The 17,263-nt window shown below is 61.0% G+C and overlaps 1 protein-coding gene across 1 annotated transcript in view; it reads left to right on the top strand.

The window, feature by feature from the left end:
* MTMR2 (myotubularin related protein 2) overlaps positions 1-14,978 on the top strand; it is a gene marked incomplete at both ends in the record, with an annotated part of 16,520 nt that extends 1,542 nt beyond the window's left edge. The window contains 12 exons of the mRNA XM_084248518.1: positions 2,306-2,400; positions 2,486-2,596; positions 3,601-3,702; positions 4,922-5,005; positions 6,764-6,913; positions 7,462-7,650; positions 9,439-9,624; positions 11,442-11,648; positions 12,422-12,514; positions 13,170-13,283; positions 14,139-14,315; positions 14,817-14,978. Coding sequence (XP_084104644.1) covers positions 2,306-2,400; positions 2,486-2,596; positions 3,601-3,702; positions 4,922-5,005; positions 6,764-6,913; positions 7,462-7,650; positions 9,439-9,624; positions 11,442-11,648; positions 12,422-12,514; positions 13,170-13,283; positions 14,139-14,315; positions 14,817-14,978 — 1,670 coding nt within the window. The remainder of the gene's footprint in view (positions 1-2,305; positions 2,401-2,485; positions 2,597-3,600; positions 3,703-4,921; positions 5,006-6,763; positions 6,914-7,461; positions 7,651-9,438; positions 9,625-11,441; positions 11,649-12,421; positions 12,515-13,169; positions 13,284-14,138; positions 14,316-14,816) is intronic.
* Positions 14,979-17,263: the final 2,285 nt, after the last annotated feature.

The raw sequence follows: 17,263 nt of genomic DNA, 5'->3' as shown, positions 1-17,263 counted from the left end.
CCTCCGCTCGGCGTCCAGTCACTCTCCGCACCCCCCACCCCTGCCGTGTTCCCGCGCCCAGCTCTGCACCTGCACCCCAGGGCTCGCACGCTGGGCCTGCAGATGGAATTGGATCCTGCTGCTTCATGCTGCTCTGCTGCCTTTGAGAGCAGAGGCTCTTTCTAGAGGACGTGATTGGGTGTCAGGATAAAAAAAATTGAGTTATTATTTTCATAAGTAATGTTTCTTCAAGCACATTCTCTCGTTTTCTTTACTTTTCCCTCTTTTAAGTAACCTTGGGTCGGTTTTGGGGTGGAAGAATTTCACCCGCGTCGCACAGCCAGCCGGGGGCACCAGGGCCTGCTCTGCGGAGCCGGAAACAGGCATTTAGGCTGCTCTGGCTTCTGGTCCGCCGTCCTCACGCCCTCTGTGCCTGAGCTGGGGGTGCCCTGCAGGTGCCGGACTCGGGAGCACAGGAGGGCGTGCGGAGAACACACCGAAGGGCTTCCTAGCCACAGCAAGCGCTACATTTCATTATCAATTTTAATTTTACAAAAGTGTTTAGCAAAAGCTTGATTTTTCTCAGACATGCAGGCCACGGCGCCTGGTGTAGGGTCAGACGGCCCGGGCGGTCAGGCCCTGTGGGCCCCGCTACGGCCGCTGAGTCCTGGCGCGTGGCGTGGCTCTCTGCTTGCCCCGCCTCAGTTGACTTGCCCCCTCGCCTGTCTGTCCCCTGCCCAGCCTCCCGCTCCGCACCGGTCTGGCCCGCGCAGTGCTCCCTGGGCCGGGCGGGCTCTGCACGGTGGTGACGCTGAGTGGCCGCTGCTACGCGACGCCCTCGTCTCCTCGTGCTCGTGAGGAGCACGGCTCGGGGGCTGTCCCTCCCTCCCTTGCGCTGGCCCTGCTCCCTTAAGGGTTCATCCTGGACCCCTTCCTGCCTCTGTTCTTTCTGGCTGACCGCGTTCCCTGGATTGCCCCCCCCCACCATATTTCTAGCACTGCATGTGCATTTCCGGGCTGGACCTGCCACCTGACCCCTGCCCCAGTCCCGGCGTCCAGGCACATACCCCTGGACGCCCCAGACCCCCCTCTCCAGAGCTCACCCACCCTGGGCCCCCACTCCTCTTGCATTTCTCTCTCAGTCCATGTCGACACCAGCTCCCCACTCAGCGGGCAGGAGTGGGGGGCTCAGACCAGACGGCCGTCTTCTGAGTTAGAGTAGGGTCCCACAGCCGGAGGATGCATAGCCGAGACTTTCTGCCGTTTGTCTTTTCCACTCAATTTCCACGAGCCCCTCCCCGCCGGGTGTTCATGCGCAGTCACCGGCGCGCAGGCACTGCCCGGGCTGTCACGGCTCAGAGGCGGCCCGTGTGTCAGCCTGCTCGGGCGCCGCGGGGTGTAGAGCCAGACGGCCGGGGTTCTGGGAGCAGAGAACTGGCTCCGGAAGGAATCCAGAATGGCTTTCTACTGAAGAAAGCTTTCCTAGCTCAGGTGAAAATTCACCAGGGCGAGAAATGCGAGAGGGCAGGCTCGGGCATGTGCACGGCGAACGGGCTTCCCGCCCACGCGACGTGCTTCGCAGACGATGGTCTAGAACATGTCGCGCACCCTTGGCCTTCCCAGCAGCGCCGTCTGGAGAGTCTGCGTTTCCTAGCAGTCCGGCTCATCTCCCAGAGCAGCCCGGGCCCGCGCAGACATGCTTCCTCTCCCGAGTTGCCCCGGAAGCCCCTTGAAAGGTTCTGAAAAATGCGTTGCTCCAAATGACGCCTGCCTGCCGGTTCCGCTGACGTGCGGCGGGGTGACCGAGAGGCCCCGTGACTATTTTAGCGTGAAACCTTGCTCCGTGCAGGCTGAGCTCTGCCACGCGAGCTGCTGTGGGCCTGGCGCCCCGACTTCTGGGAACGCGTACCTTGAAGGCAGAACCCCGTTCCCAGTCATCTACCGTTACGTGAAGCGGTGCTTGTGGCTGTTACTCCACAGCGCACACCCTCGGTGCTGGGTCGGGAGTGGGACGCGCGCTCGTCACCCTGCTCGTTTCCTGACAAGGCCGTTTCCCTTCCCCGTAAACATCCTCAGGGCAGGCGAGTGTGTTGCGGAGCCCGTCGCCAGCACCCCCACGCTCCCCCTGGCCGCCTCCCTGCTGATCTACTCTCGTTGTGGGGTCCCTCTCCTGCCCTTCCCCCTCGCCCCACGGCCCTCCCCCAGACAGCTGCTTGGGTGGAAGCCGAGGTCACACTCCTGAGTCGCTGGTTTTGTGCTTTTTGAGCGTCGTGGACGCTGGAGTCAGCCCGGGACGTCACGTGACCTGTGGCCTCTGCCTTTCCAGCCAAGGATGTCACGTACATCTGCCCCTTCACCGGCGCCGTGCGCGGGACTCTGACCGTCACCAACTACAGGCTGTACTTCAAGAGCATGGAGCGGGTAAGCCGGCCTCACGGCCTGCACGGTCTCAGCTGCGCTACCAGTAGCCACTGCGGCATTTCACCCTCTTTTCTTCCTCCTGCAGGACCCCCCGTTTGTCCTAGATGCGTCCCTCGGTGTGATCAGCCGGGTGGAGAAGATCGGCGGCGCTTCCAGTCGCGGCGAAAACTCCTACGGGCTGGAGACGGTGTGCAAGGTGCGCCAGGCTGCCGCGGGCCGCTCCACACAACCACCCGCCCGTCGCCGCCTCGGAGCACAGCCCCGGTGGGGGGATGCCGGGAGCCAGCGCCCGGCTTGCTGTCGTGCCTCGGCTGTCCTCTGGTGGCGGGGCCGGCACGCAGGGACCTGTCACACTCCCCACCGCCCGCTCCAAGCCTCACGGAGCCCTGTGAGGTGTGGGGCTGGCCCGTGTCCGGTCATGGCTGGGACCGCGGCACTGCCCGGGGCAGCTGAGGGCAGGGCACTGGTCTGCTCACCACATTTTCTTGTGACGGGTGGGAGGCAGACTGTCGCCTCCTCTCTTCTCATTCCTTGAGCCCACGGACTTGCACATGAAACTCAGGCTGGTGCAGTCTGGCTGTCAGGTCACAGAGACACTCGTCTGAGGGCCCAGCCGTGAGGCCTCGGCCAGTGCCACTCCGTGGACTAGGAGCCTGTACTTAGCAGGCGGGGCCGGCCGCGGTGTGGGAGCGCACGCGTCAGGACTCCAGAGGGACGTGACACGGGGCTGTGGGGTCTGCAGCATGGACGGCATTGAAATGGTTCTGCTGACAGCGCAGGCCCAGCTGGAGGCATAGCCAGGCTGGGGGCACGGGGGTGCTGCAGACAGCACCCAGGGAGCGCTTTGGCAGGCCAAGGAAGCCCCACAGAGCAGGCTGCATGGACCTGCGTCCTGTGGGGAGAGTGCATGGGGGTGACCCAACAGGAAGGAGGACGAGGCTGAAGTGCAGCCGCTGCCCGGGATTTGCAGAGGGAGACTCGGGCCAGGGCCTTGCAGGGAGAGCAGGTGTCTGGGGGGGCACAAGTGGGGCTGGCCCGGGCAGGGGCGTCAGTGCTCTGGGCTGCTGTGTTCTCCGAGGCCGGCCTGGTTGACTGCCCCACACCCACGGCCTTGGCACGGCACGAGACACTGGACGTTCTTAACTTGTTCGGTAAATAAAAGTGAACGAGCAGAGACAGATGGACCCTAATCTTTTCTAGGATATTCGGAATTTACGGTTTGCTCATAAACCTGAGGGGCGGACAAGAAGATCCATTTTTGAGAATCTAATGAAGTATGCATTTCCGGTCTCAAACAACCTGGTAAGATGGTTTTATCTTTGAAACATCTGTGTAATAATTACAGTAAATAAATGTGTTCTGTGGGCCATGTTGCCTCGAGCAGAGCGTCTGCTCTCTTCGCGAGACCTGAACTCCCTGCACTCCTGGGGACTGAGGATTAAGGGCAGCAGCTTTGGCGCCCATGCGTCGTCTGCCCCTGCTTGACAGCAAAGGGATTGTCTCTGTGTTTAAATGTGTTAACTTCACCACCTACAGAAAGCGGAATGTAAAACCTGTTCCCTTCTCAGATCAAGTAAGACAAAAAGAACAGCACCTTCGGGAGGGCAGCTCCCAGGCCTGGCGAGTTTCTGCCCCACCGCTGGGGCTGTGGCCACCTGTCCCAGGCGCCGGCTCCAGGCCTGCCCCAATGAGGGAAGGTGGCTCTTCCCATTTTAGATCTGAGACAGGAGCAGCTCAGCCGTGGATGTTCGGACGTCGCTTGCAGAGAGTAAGTCGGGGCTGGTTCGCCGCTCCGGCTCCGTTTTCTGCCTGTAAGATGATAAACCTTCAGGGCCTCCCTGGTGGTGCAGCGGGTTGAGCGTGGCCTCTGCAGCGCCGGTTTGATTCCCAGCCGGCCAGGGAACAATCCATATGACTCAGCAGACCTCTCCTGTCTCGCCCGCTGCTCCCCTCAGCAGTATATTTCATCAGTCTGCCTGTTCTGCTCCCCGCTCTGTCTCTGGGGAATCCTCTTGCCCTCCCATGCCTCTGGCCTGATTCTTATATAAATAATTTTTTTTTTTTAATCCCCCCCTTTTTTTTTTTTAAAGATGAAAAAAGTTTTGTCTGGGTGACACTGGTCGCGTTCCCCCAGTAAAGCTTACTCAGCGTGTTTTAGGAAATGTGGACTCCACGTCAGGCTGCTCGCCTGTCAGTCATGTAGCTGTCAGATTGGTCGGTTGTATCAGAGATGTCTTTTTTCTGTCACATCATTCATTATTTAGAAGTACAGCTTAAATAGCTTCCAAACACACGTGAAAGAAATATGCTAATACGTTAGCATTTGACGAATGTTGGCGGTGGATCTTTGTGATTTTTTTATGTTTGAAAAATATGAAAAGACAGTTTTCAAAATTTTCAAACAAAAGTATAAAAAAGGAGGGCACAAAAGATTGTTGCAAATAGGCAAATGAAAACTTTGGACACCTGACTCATTACCTCCTGAGAGGCCGTGTACAATTAACTGTGTCCTTTCTTGTAGCCTCTTTTTGCTTTTGAGTACAAGGAAGAATTCCCTGAGAACGGGTGGAAGCTGTACGACCCCCTCCTGGAGTACAGGCGGCAGGTATGCGCCGGTCCTTTCGGGTTTAATCTCCTTTTCATTCCACCACAGCCCCGTAGGTGGACATGGATCGCGCTGTACAGTTCCGTGCCTTCTGTTTTTGTTGTTTGTATGAAGATTAATCCTGACTTCGTCTCCCCGCGTCATCACTGTTGAGTTGCAGCAGCGATCGCGGTGGCAGCAGCCAGTCCCCGCAGCTGCTGTCTGGGGTGCACTGCCCGTCGGCCAGGCGGGCGTCTGCAGAGCTCGGGTGCCTCCCCCATCCTAGGGGCAGGCCTTGGTGTCCCGGCCAGCGGGGAGGCGGGGGGTGCGCGCACTGATGGAAGCCTGTCGTGTCCAGGCTGGGTCGGCCTTGACCCCGAGCTGCCTGGGAGTCTCCGCTGCCTGACCCCGTCTCCAGCCCGCGCTGGAGCGGGACTCAGCGGGGCCGAGGACGCGGGAGTGCATGGGTGGTCGCTGAACGTCGGAGTATTTGGGGCTCTGATTAGGTCAGGGACATTTTGTGACCAGAGCCTGCCGTGGGCTGCACTCGGGCTCCCAGCTCCCAGCCCACACAGGCTGCCCTCCTGGAGCTCGCGGTGCGGTGCCCGGCTCACGCAGCACACCACTCGCCGCGCGTGCCTGGTGTGCCCACAGCGCTGCACCCGTACCGCAGCGTGGGCCGGACGTCTCCAAGGCTGAGTTCCCAGCTCAGCTCTGGGCCTCGCCTGGCCCCGGGCGTGGCTGCGGCTGCTCAGATTTGGGGGCGGCGAGGGCCTGCTCGCAGGGCTGTCTACGCGTCAGCCTAAGCAGAGAGGCGCCTTGTACACGCTACAAGTATGTTTGGCAGCGGCAGGAGAAGCCCCGCTGGGGGAGCGAGTGCGCCACCCTCTGCGAGGTCACGTGCCTGTGGCCACTCCATGAGCTGGGAGGCGTTTCTGAGATGCTGTGGCTCTGGGGACGGGCAGGTCCGCGGTGCCCGCGGATGTCACTGCTCACTCCCTTGGCCGGGCGGCTCGCCCGTAAGATGAAGTTAACAACACCTGGATGCAGTAAAATGCGTGCCTACGTGTGAGTGTGTGTGTGTGTGTGCGGCCTGTGCAGAGAAGCTGCTGGCCTCCTGACTGCACACAGTGGGTGTTCCATGAGCGTGTGTTTACGAGTCGGTTTCTCCGTCTCTTGGGCCTGCCAGGTGCCGTCTGTCCCGTGGTCGTGTCCTTAGCTCTGCAACGCTCGCTCCTGCAGGCCTCTGGGGCCTGCCCTGCAGCAGGCCTGGTCTTGAAGAGGGCAGGTGTTGAAGGCCCAGCGCTCGGTGTGTTGGGGACCGTGCTGTCAGCCTCTCCTTTGCTCTTCTCAGAGGCGCTCGGTCACTGACCCTCCCTAGTGCTGCGCAGGGGCGTGGAGACCCCCTTTCGGGTGGGGGTGGGGACACAGCTGGGCTCTGGTCGACACCTGGTGCCTGGCCTGGGAAATGCGTCATGCAGGTGAATGAACCGCCGCCCCGGAGCCGCCCGGCAAGGCAAGGCTCTCTGCCAGTGGGAGCAGGCGCAGCCCCCATCCTGCCCTCCCTGCCGCGCCGCGTGGGCCCGGACCCCATCAGGCTGGCTGCGAAAAGCGGGGCCTCGGCCCCTATGAGCGCATCTGGCAGCAGGGCCTGTCTCCACGGCAGCGGCACCTCCTCCAGCCACCCAGGCGTGCGGCCCAGGGGACGCGGGCCTCTGTCCTGGTGTCCTGTCAGTGTCCTGGGCAGGTGACAGCTGGTCTTGCATCTATCTGGTCTAGGGGATTCCAAACGAAAGCTGGAGAATCACCAAGATCAACGAGCGCTATGAGCTCTGTGACACATACCCTGCCCTCCTGGTTGTGCCCGCCAACATCCCGGATGAGGAGCTCCGGAGGGTGGCCGCGTTCCGGTCCCGGGGCCGCATCCCGGTGAGTGTGGCCTGCAGGGGCGTTGCAGGTGTGCCTGTGTCTGCACAGTGCTGAGTCTCAGCGGGGTGGGTGGGGGCACAGCCGGCCTCGGGAGGGTGGGCGTGGAGGGGCTCCTGGGTGGTGCTACAAGGCAGAGTGGGTGCATTTCCCCTGTCTGCTTGTCCTGCACTCTCAGTCAGTCACGGCATGGATGTTCTTTCCCTGCAAACCCTCCAAAGAGAGAGGTTCAGGCCGAATTCCCTCCTGCATCCTGGGGAGATGCGCTCAGTGCTAGGTGCAAACGTCACGAGCCTGAGGACTTTTCAGCGTGGTGACGGGTTGTGGACTTCAGAAGCGGGGTTTCCTGTGCCCCCTTGGTGTCTTCTGGAGGCCAGGCCACGCTTGCCAGCCCTGTGACTCGGGAATCACTGTCTGCTGGGCGGGCTGAGCTCCTCATGTGGCCCGGGTGGGCCACCGGAAGGAAGACCTGACTCCCTGCCCTGCACCCTCCCACCCCGTGGCCGTGGCCCGGGCCTGGCGTGCGACCAGTGTGTGGCTTGCCCCCAAAGGTGCTGTCGTGGATCCACCCCGAGAGCCAGGCCACCATCACGCGATGCAGCCAGCCTCTGGTGGGGGTGAGCGGGAAGCGCAGCAAGGAGGACGAGAAGTACCTGCAGGCCATCATGGACTCCAACGCCCAGTCACACAAGATCTTCATCTTCGACGCCCGGCCGAGTGTGAATGCCGTTGCCAACAAGGTGGGCGCCTCTCGGGCGGCGAGGCCCACAGCAGGGCCCCGGGCTAGGCAGGAGAGGGGTGGCTCAGGACGGGGGCCGGCCTCCCCGCGCGGGGGCCTCCGTTCGCGCATCTGTGAAGTGAGGACAGCCGCTCGCAGGGTCATCGTGGGGCAGAGTCAGCGGGTCAGGACGGTGCGTAGCCCGGTCAGCTGCAGTGCAGGGCCGCGGGGCTCCCTCCGCCGCCCCATGTCTGAGCGGGTCCAGCTGGCGTGGGTGAGGGGGACGCTGCCTCTCGCCTCTCCCTGAGCAGGGGCCCCGGGAGACGGGCGGGCGCCGGGCGGGCACTGGTTTCCATGGTAGAGTCCATGCCCCTGCCCTGGAGACAGTCCCGGGGCAGCCGGCGCTCCTCGCAGGAAGCGGAGGAGTCGCGCGGTCGCTTTAAAGCGTGACTTTAAACCCCGGTGAATGGGGCGTGTGCTCTAGAGGAGCCAGCACGTGAGCAGACGCAGACGAAGAAAAATAGCTTAAAACACTCAAATCCTGAAACTGAAACCAGCACTAACCCTGGGCCTGCTGCCAGGGAGGGTCAGGCGCGAGTGCCCCTTGGGGACCCTCAGTTGTCTGCCCAGCGGACGCCTGTCCGGGACTGTGGGCATCGGAGCCCAGCACCGGTGTCGCTGGAGGTTCGGGCGACCTGCTTCCGGGCGCTGCGCCGTCGTGACGGGGCTGGCGTGGCCACCCCTTCCGTGGAGCGGTGGGGAGACGGCCTGCCTCCCCCAGCTCTCCCACCCCGTCCGTGTCCCAGGGCCTGGGCTGTTCAGGTGTCCGTGGAGGCTGTCACTGTCCCCTCCAGGCGGGGACGGGGCTCGGCAGCCTCAGGCACGGGCAGCGCACACTTGGGGCGTCGGCAAGCGAGATGGCGTGTGGCGCCCACAGCTGCCGGGGCTTTAACAGCGGGGCTCCTGTCCCCCCCGGCCCCTCCCGCCAGCAGGGGTGTCTGGGGGCGGGGAAGGGCAGGGTGGAAGGTGCCGCCCTGTCTTTTGAGATCATTCCCACGTGTACTTTACGATGGAACGGTGTTCCTTTTCCAAGGCTGCTGTGTTGTGTTTCTTGGGGCGTGTTGCTGGTACTGCATGGCGGGCAATACACACGCACGACAAAAAAGTTAGAAGGCGTGAAGAGAAGTGAAACCAGGTTGCTGATCACTAATACTTTGATGTTTTCCCCTGTGCGTTTATGTTACGGTGGCTTTATGCTGGTCTTCTGCTTCTTCACATTGTGTCCTTTTCATAAGAGAGCCCTGAAAAATATTTAGGGGGACCCCCAAGTGCAGCTTATCACTCGTTGCAGCACTTTCCCAAAACTGGGTGTTGACGCGCTTAGCATTTTAAACACAGCTGGTGGGAATATCCTTCCGGCGCAGAGGTCGCTGTGAAGGTGGCTGCCTCCATGGTAGTCACCACAGCACAGTGTCAAGTTGGGGTGTTTTAAAAGTCCTGCTCTATTTGCCACTTCCCTCGGGGAGCCTGGTCAGCCGTGTGTCTGTGCCTTGCCCCGCCTTGCGGGGACGGAGATTGCGTGGCCCCCAGCTCCCAGCATGCCTGTCCTGCAGAGGGAGCGCTGCCCCGCGAGTCTGGCCCGGCCTGCGCCTCGTAGTTGTGCCTTCACATGGGCGAGTCTAAGGCTGGCATGGCCCACGCTATCCTGGGCCGCCCGCTGCCCCTGCACCATGGCCAGCCTCGCCCGCAAGGCTCGTGCCCCGACAGCGCGTGCACTCACGGGCATGGTCCCCTGCAACTGCCTTCCCAGGCCAAGGGTGGAGGCTATGAAAGCGAAGACGCCTATCAGAACACGGAGCTGGTCTTCCTGGACATCCACAACATCCACGTCATGCGGGAGTCACTGAGGAAGCTCAAGGAGATCGTGTACCCCAGCATCGAGGAGGCCCGCTGGCTGTCCAACCTGGAGTCCACCCACTGGCTGGAGCACATCAAGGTGGGTGCGCTGGGGCCTCGCGGCTGCATGGGCAGGTCCAGTCCTGGGCCCCGAGTCCTGTGGTGCTGCCTCTCCCCCTCCCTGCCCCGCCATTTACATCCCACGTCTCCCGGGTCACTTCTGCTTCCCGGAGCCAGTCATTTCCCTTCCCACTTACGCAGGCGCCCCCACGCCTCACGCAGCTTCCTCACGTCTCGCTGGTTCCTTGTCGTCCCCTCAAGGAGAGAGGGCGGCACAGTTGGGGTCACTGACAGGCGCCCAGAAAACACTGCGTGCAGGGCTCATGGTGTAAACACTGGGCAGGAGGGCCGCCCCTGGGGCGCAGGGGCCAGTCTCAGCGCTGTGAAGGTGTCGGCAGCCTCTGCGGCCTGAGTCCATCCCCGGCCAGGGAGCTGCCCTCAGGGCGCAGCAGACCTCTCCTGTCTCCCCGCTGCTCCCCTCCGCAGTGGATTTCAGTGGATCCACCTGTTCTGCTCCCCACTCTGTCTCTGGGGAGTCCTCTCACTCTATACTTCTGGACTGTACCCCAGCTCTTGTATGCATAAATAAATAAATCTTTAAAAAAAAAAACGAAACTGGGAATGGGAAGGAAAGAAAGTTAGTCGAATGCGGAAGCCGTTTGTGGGTGAGGTTTGAAGGTGGCACGGGAGCCTGACAGTCACCGGTCGGGAGCGCCCAGCTGCTGCTCGTCCATGCGGTGACGCCTCTCAGGTAGGGCCCGGACGTCAGCAGCGTCACTCACCAGAACCCAGCCTGGAGGCGGTGTGCGCTGTCGTGGAGGCCGTCAGTGCGGTGACACGCCATCGCGGCGACGCTATGTGGCAGCAGTGTTATTAGCATGGGGAGTGTTAATTTTAATAGGAAATGTAATTTTTTTCAAGACTTGTATACATTAAAATCTCCAAAGTTCATACACTGAAGAGGCCCACAGACCACTGAGAAACACAATTGGATTCTTCCTTTATTGTTTCTCTTCCAGAAGCTGAGAGACTTGAAGGAAGCCGTGACCTCACGGGTCATGTTCACGTGACCCATTTGTTAAATAGTATGACATGTAAATAAAAACTTTATGACTTGATTTAAAACAAACGTAAACTCCAGGATTTGCTTCTGGAAAACTCTAGGTCATTTCACTAGCAGGTCAAGTCTCTCCCCAAAGCCGCTTCACAGAACAGTTTCCTTAGCAAGGTCTGGAAGAGCTGCCTGTGCCCGGGCTGCCTCCCCGGAGGAGACTCCCCCGTCCTCCGCCCGCAGGGCCTCTCACCATCTCCAGCTCAGGGCTGGGGCCCGCTGGTCTGGTTAGCAGGCCGCGCCCGCTCTGGGGACGCGGCTGGCAGGTCTCGCCACCTGTCCTAAGCCTGTGCACCTGCACGCGCTTGATTCAGCAGCGGACATTCCTGAGGCCCTGGTTGAGGGCTGGGGGCCCACACACTTGCTGTCGTGCTCACAGAGGAGACCCTGTGGCGTGAGGCCCAGGACCTTGGCCCGCTTGTGGAGACCCTATGGCGTGAGGCCCAGGGCCTCCTGGGTGACAGCACTGCCCGTGTTCGAGGCTGGACACACGAGCTGCTGCTGGGGTCCCCTCTCCCCCTCGTGCTGCTGCTGTGTTCAGAGCCAGAGCTCGTCTCCTCGGTGGCCGTCGTGCTCGCTGACGGGTCTGCACTGACGCGCTTTGGCTGCCTGTACCTGACCTACCACTGACCAGATGTCCTCTTCAGGACAGGGCAGATGTGATTCCTCGCCCCCCGCAGAGCTGTTAGGAAGCCCCAGGAAGGGAGCCTTCCTCGGCTGAAGTGTCCCCTCGCTCTTGTCCACAGCTGATCCTCGCAGGGGCGCTCAGGATTGCCGACCGGGTAGAGGCCGGCAAGGCCTCAGCAGTGGTGCACTGCAGCGACGGCTGGGACCGCACGGCACAGCTCACCGCCCTGGCCATGCTCATGCTGGACGGCCACTACCGGACCGTCCGGGGCTTCCAGGTCCTGGTGGAGAAGGAGTGGCTGAGCTTCGGGCATCGGTTCCAGCTGGTGCGTAGGCCCTGGCTCTGTGTCTCACATATGGGGCACGAGAGACCAGCCAGGTGTGGGGTCCTGAGCTGCCCTTGTTGAGGAGATCCTTTACCAAAGGGATGGGCAGCTCATGAGCCCACGGCCCCTGCAACACTGCAGCTGGGAGGGCTGCCCAGGCCCGGGTGCGTGGTTCCCATGGTGGCACCACTTGGGTCAGGGGGCTGGTGTGGGCCCAGGACACTGCTGGGTTTCAATAGAGCTGAGAAGGCTTGGTCCTCAGTAATCTGAAGTAGCCCTGCAAACTGGTGCTCTCAGGACAGGGTCTACAGAGATCAAGCTGGACCCAAGGTAGCAGCGAAAAAATAACTGGAGATTCGGGAACAGGCAGAGATTGCGCTGTCCTGCCTACAGCCCGCAGCTGGGCGTGCGCACAGAGCTGCTGGGGAGGCCTCAGCCTGCGTGAGGCAGTTGGCTCTGGCTCAGCCTGGGCATGGAAGGTGGGCCGAGTCCAGGCGCGCACTGCAGGGTCTCCCCTAAGGGGGTGGCTTGCGCCCCCATTTCACCCACACAGGCATGGTTCATTACCCTGTGACCGAGGCCTGGGTACCAGCCCTTCGTGCCAGGACGTGGCCCCCAGCTTGTCCAATTAGGGGCGACTTCCTCCTCGGCAGTGCCGATCCACAGATTTTCTGGATTCTTAAAGCTATTGAGCGGGTATTTGCGGGAAAAGTCAATTCCATTAAAAACCAAAAAGGTCCCCGAGGCTCACACCCTCCTCACCCTCTGCGCAGAGACTCGGCCACGGAGACAAGAACCACGCGGACGCCGACAGGTCCCCGGTCTTCCTGCAGTTCGTGGACTGCGTGTGGCAGATGACCCGGCAGGTAACGGGCGCGGCTCCGGGCGCGGGGAGGTGCGGGTGCTGAGGACGCTCCTGCGAGGCTCTCGTGCAGCGGTGCTGTTCAGTGTCCCGCGTCTGAGCTGTCTGTGCCCCACCGTGCGGCCCTTAGCATCAGTGGGTGGCGCTGGCCCCGCCCCAGGGGGATGGCGGCAGCCCCCTGCTCCTGGCTGCGCTGCAGGGGCCACAGGACAGGACAGACCAGCTCATGCCAAGTACAGCTCGGGCATGGGTCTGAGCGGACGTCTCTGTGGGTGGAGGCTGCGGCAGGGCAGGCAATTCGGTACTCTCTGCTCAGCCCGGAGAGGGACTTTGGGTCATCTGCCAGCTCTCTGACAAGCTGGCTTTGAAATACTAGGTAGACCTGGGCAGTCGGGGAGACGCAGGGTGGCTGGAAAGCACCGTGTGTCGTGGGGTCATGCTGATGAGGCACCAGGGGTCAGTGTCCTGAAAATGGTGCAGTTCTCAAAAGCCTGCGCGTTGGCTGCGCGTTGGCTGGAGCCCAGACAGCAGGACGGTGTCCAGAAAGCGAGGCAGGCACAGCCGCAACGGCAGGGCCGCCTGGCTGTGGGGCCGCCACAGCGGCCGCGGGGTGTCTGGAGCCGGGCTGACGCCGTGCGCCTGCGGCCTCTCGCTTGCAGTTTCCCACTGCCTTCGAGTTCAACGAGTACTTCCTCATCACCATCCTGGACCACCTGTACAGCTGCCTGTTCGGCACGTTCCTCTGCAACAGTGAGCAGCAGCGGGGCAAAGAGGTAAGGCCCTGGCAGCCCCGCGCCCTTCTCCTGCCAGAGTGCATCTGGTGGGGCTCGGCGCCACGCGGGTGCTTCCAGGGGAATGTTTGGGCCACTTCTTACTGCATCTGCTGTCACACAGGCCTGCCGCGTGCACACCCAAGCCTGTCTGTGTGGAAGCAGCCGCCCTGGGCGGGGGGCAGCTGCTGTGGGGTACGTTTGTGGGCGGGGAGTAGTGTCTGCACGCGTGAGTGAGGGCTGTGGTGTTGGAGCACCGTGTGCCCAAGCCCCTGCAGCGTGGAAAGCCTTCGAAGCAGGCGCGCGGGCGAGCCGTTCTGAGTCCCTAAATTCTGGCCTGTGCCAGAGACACGCAAGCTCGCTGAAGGGCTGCTGCGGGCACAGCCTGCCAGGGTGAGGACAAGAAACCACACCAAGGACCCCATGGGCACCGCCTCAGCACCTCCCGTGGGCGCCAGAGCAGACCCCACGTGGGCCAGGGGCTCTCGCAGACTCAGTGCCCTTTGTTTCTGCTCAGAGACCGCTCATTTCAGCACATGGGGCCTGCACCCTTGCTCGATGCTCCCCATGGCCTGGCAGATGCATGTGTCCAGATGCACCTTTGGAGTCCCTCGTGGTGCACCTGCTGCTCTCACGCAGTGTCTTCAAGGCTCATGTGGCAGCCCGAGGCGACACTTGGCTTTCTGTGGCCCCCAGCCCACTGGGCAGGCCCACCCGCCTGGCCTCAGTGCCGCTGTGCTGTTAAGCGGGGCCATCGCCCCAGAGGGAGCTGGTCCAGAGCAGTGTGCCCCTTCACACCTTTCATCTAAACCACGGGCGGCTCGGGCTGAGTAGACTCCCCTGACCTTCCTTTCGTAGAATCTTCCTAAAAGGACAGTGTCACTGTGGTCGTACATAAACAGCCAGCTGGAGGACTTCACCAACCCCCTCTACGGGGGCTACTCCCACCACGTCCTGTACCCCGTGGCCAGCATGCGCCACCTGGAGCTCTGGGTGGGCTACTACGTGAGGTGGAACCCGCGCATGAAGCCCCAGGTAGGCTTTGGGGGCGCGGGACAGTCCCCTGCAGGTGTCTCTGCTTTCACGACCGCATGGCAGAGAAACCACCACAGAGGGAGTATCTGGTTGTCTTTCTTCCCCCGTGAAAGTATGTGTCTGACTGGAGTAACTTCTAGAGGTTTTGACAGGTTAGAGAAAAGAGTTATAAAAATGTCAAATGTCTTACAAAATTCCGGTCCATTTTGAAATACGTTAGGAAATATTTAAGACTAAATTGCTTGAAACACCAAAATCTGCAACTAAATCAATAGGAAATCTTTGAGTATTGGCCAGTATTCAGGCAAGTGCCAATTTCATGGTGTCCTGTGGGAACCCTCGCTGCAAAGCAGTGCAGGGGCAGGCCCTGCAGCCGCAGCACACGGGCGCCGGCCCCGTCACGGCTGGACAAGCGTGTCGAGGGCCGGCGACCCCTGCGGGCCCGGCGTCGGGGGTCGGGGGGCACGGGCAGAATCACTCTGTGGTGTTTCGCTCTTGCAGGAGCCAGTTCACAGCAGGTACAAGGAGCTGCTGGCCAAGCGAGCGGAGCTTCAGAAGAAGGTGGAGGAGCTGCAGCGCGAGGTCTCCAACCGCTCCTCCTCGTCCTCCGAGAGGGCCAGCCCACCCGCGCCGTGTGCCGCGCCCGTCCAGACCGTGGTGTGAGCGCCCCCGCGGCGGCTCCGCAGAGCGGGTCGGGGCAGCTGTGGGGGCACCAGGTCTTCAGACTGGAGGGTCCGTCCGCGAGAGGAGTTCCGTCACTTTACTTATTTGAAACCTCTGACACGAGGCCAGGACTGTAGCCACCCACGCGCTGGCGGCCACGACACTACGCAAGAGCCACCCCGAGGCGGTGACTCGTGTCTGGCTGGATCCCGCGGGACCAAATCCCTTGCTGTAGGAGGACACGCTCACAGGTCTTGTGTCTGGGAGAAAACAGACGCCGCCTCCTGGTGGGGCGGGGGGCCGGGGGTGGCACTGGCGAGGGTCCCCGTACTGCTCACCCAGCGGCTGCCCCTCCCCCGGGGCGAGTGGTCCCCTCAGGGTCACCTATAGTCCGGAGGACTTCTTGGCGTGGCGCTGGGTGACATTATTCTGTTGTTATTTAAGTGCTTATTTAAGGCGCATTGGCATCTGCCCTGCAAGGACGCTTTATGGGTGGGAGGCCGGGACCACAGCCTTCAGATCGTCCCCTCCGCTCGCTGATGGAAGCAGCGCGACCTGTCCCAGCCCCGCGTGTCTGCGTCCCTCTGTCTGGACGCAGGAGCCGGCGCGCTGCAGCAGGGTTGTGCGTTTTCTAGGGTTGCCCTATTTTACTGAAGTCTGTATCAGTGGTTTATGGGAAGGAGTACTATGCTCAGATTTTACAGGAACTATTTTACTACTTTTTGAAAACTCTTACTTCCAGACTGATAGGATTTACCAAAGAGCTCTCTGCACGCCGGAGTGCGTCTGGCCTCGGTACAGCCAGCAATCCTGGCGTGAGCTCGGCTTCCTCTGCCGCGCCCGCTCTGCCGGAGCGATCCAGTCTGGGCTCTCATTAAAAGAAGTTCCAGCTAACTCAGCCTCTGTCTGCGTATCCCGAGCCACCAGCGCCGGCTGCTCAGCCGCTGTTCCCCACGTGAGCTGGGGACTCCTGCCTCTCGCTGTCCTGCACTCATTCACAAGGGCTGCATTGCTCCCCGGCCTCTGGAGTCTGGGCATCCCCACCTCCTCCAGGAAGCCTTCCCTGCTACGCTCGCCCGCCTCCCTGGACGCAGCGCCTTTCTCACGCAGCGGGGCATCCGCACGGCGCTTTGCTTACGGCAAGTCCGTGGAGTCAGGACGCGGGAGACCAAGCTGTCCTGCAGCAGCAGGCGGGAGCCTCCCCCATCTCTTACCTGAGGGTCTCAAGGCCCAAGCGGGCGTCTTTCACCGCCTCGCTGCCACTCTTGTCCCGGCCAGGACTGGAGCCCCTGCTGGGCAGTGCAGGTCACACAACTTAGCGACCTGATGCTCAGGCAGACACAAGTTTAATACTGAAGTGGTGGCTGCGGCACAAGAAATGTCACATCACGAGAGCAGCGATGGGGTCTGTGGGTTCACTTATGAATTCAGGGGTGATATGCACCTGCTCACCAGAAATTTGTGTGCAAGCAAGTTTACTAACAATTTCGGGAGAATCACAAATACCCCAAACTGCAGACCCTACGTGAAGAGCTCCAACTGGAAAAGGTCCAGTAGGAAGCCGGACGCATAGCAGTAGACCGCGCATGCGGGTTCTGTGTGACACCCCAGGACTCCCCTCACTCTGGGAGACATGACGCCGCCCTCAGGGGAGGTCCGCCTGTCCTCCTGTGTCACGGGGAGCATCTCACATGCCCCAGGCACTCTGGTCTTGCTGGACTTAGCATCCCTCTGTAGGCATGAGAAGCAAGTGCACCGTATGCCAAGTGGAGGCCGCAGCTTCCCCTATGTAGGATGCACCTTCAGAGCGCGCACCTCGAGCCTCCAGTACAGGCTAGTAAACAAGATTCCATCATTCCTTAAAAAAATCTGCTTTATTGACTTCAGTGGCAATTTATAAAAAGTGGATGTCTTGATCTACTCACAATCACAGCTTCCGTGAGCGTGCCGGCCGCACGCGTACAGCCGGTGGCACACTCGCACGGCACGCCAGCGAGGGCGCGCTGAGGGGTCCTGCGCGTTCACAGTACAGCTGCAAGGCCTGGGCTGGCAGCATGATTACACACAGGTGTCACTTAAAAACAGCAAATGCATATGCGTCACAGCACCTCCCCTTCCATTCCAGAATTCCATTTACTTCATTAACAATCTGTTTAGCCTTTAAAAGCGCTTTTCTAATCTTCACAATTAATTGACTTGAAATGAGTGCTTGGGTCTCTAAAACAGTGGATTAAAAATCAATATAAGTACACTTAATAGCTGATTGATGTCAAAAAGTGAAACAA

Source organism: Talpa europaea (assembly GCF_964194135.1).
Source record: "Talpa europaea genome assembly, chromosome: 12".
Taxonomy (NCBI): Eukaryota; Metazoa; Chordata; class Mammalia; order Eulipotyphla; family Talpidae; genus Talpa; species Talpa europaea.
This window is presented reverse-complemented; position numbering and strand designations above follow the sequence as displayed.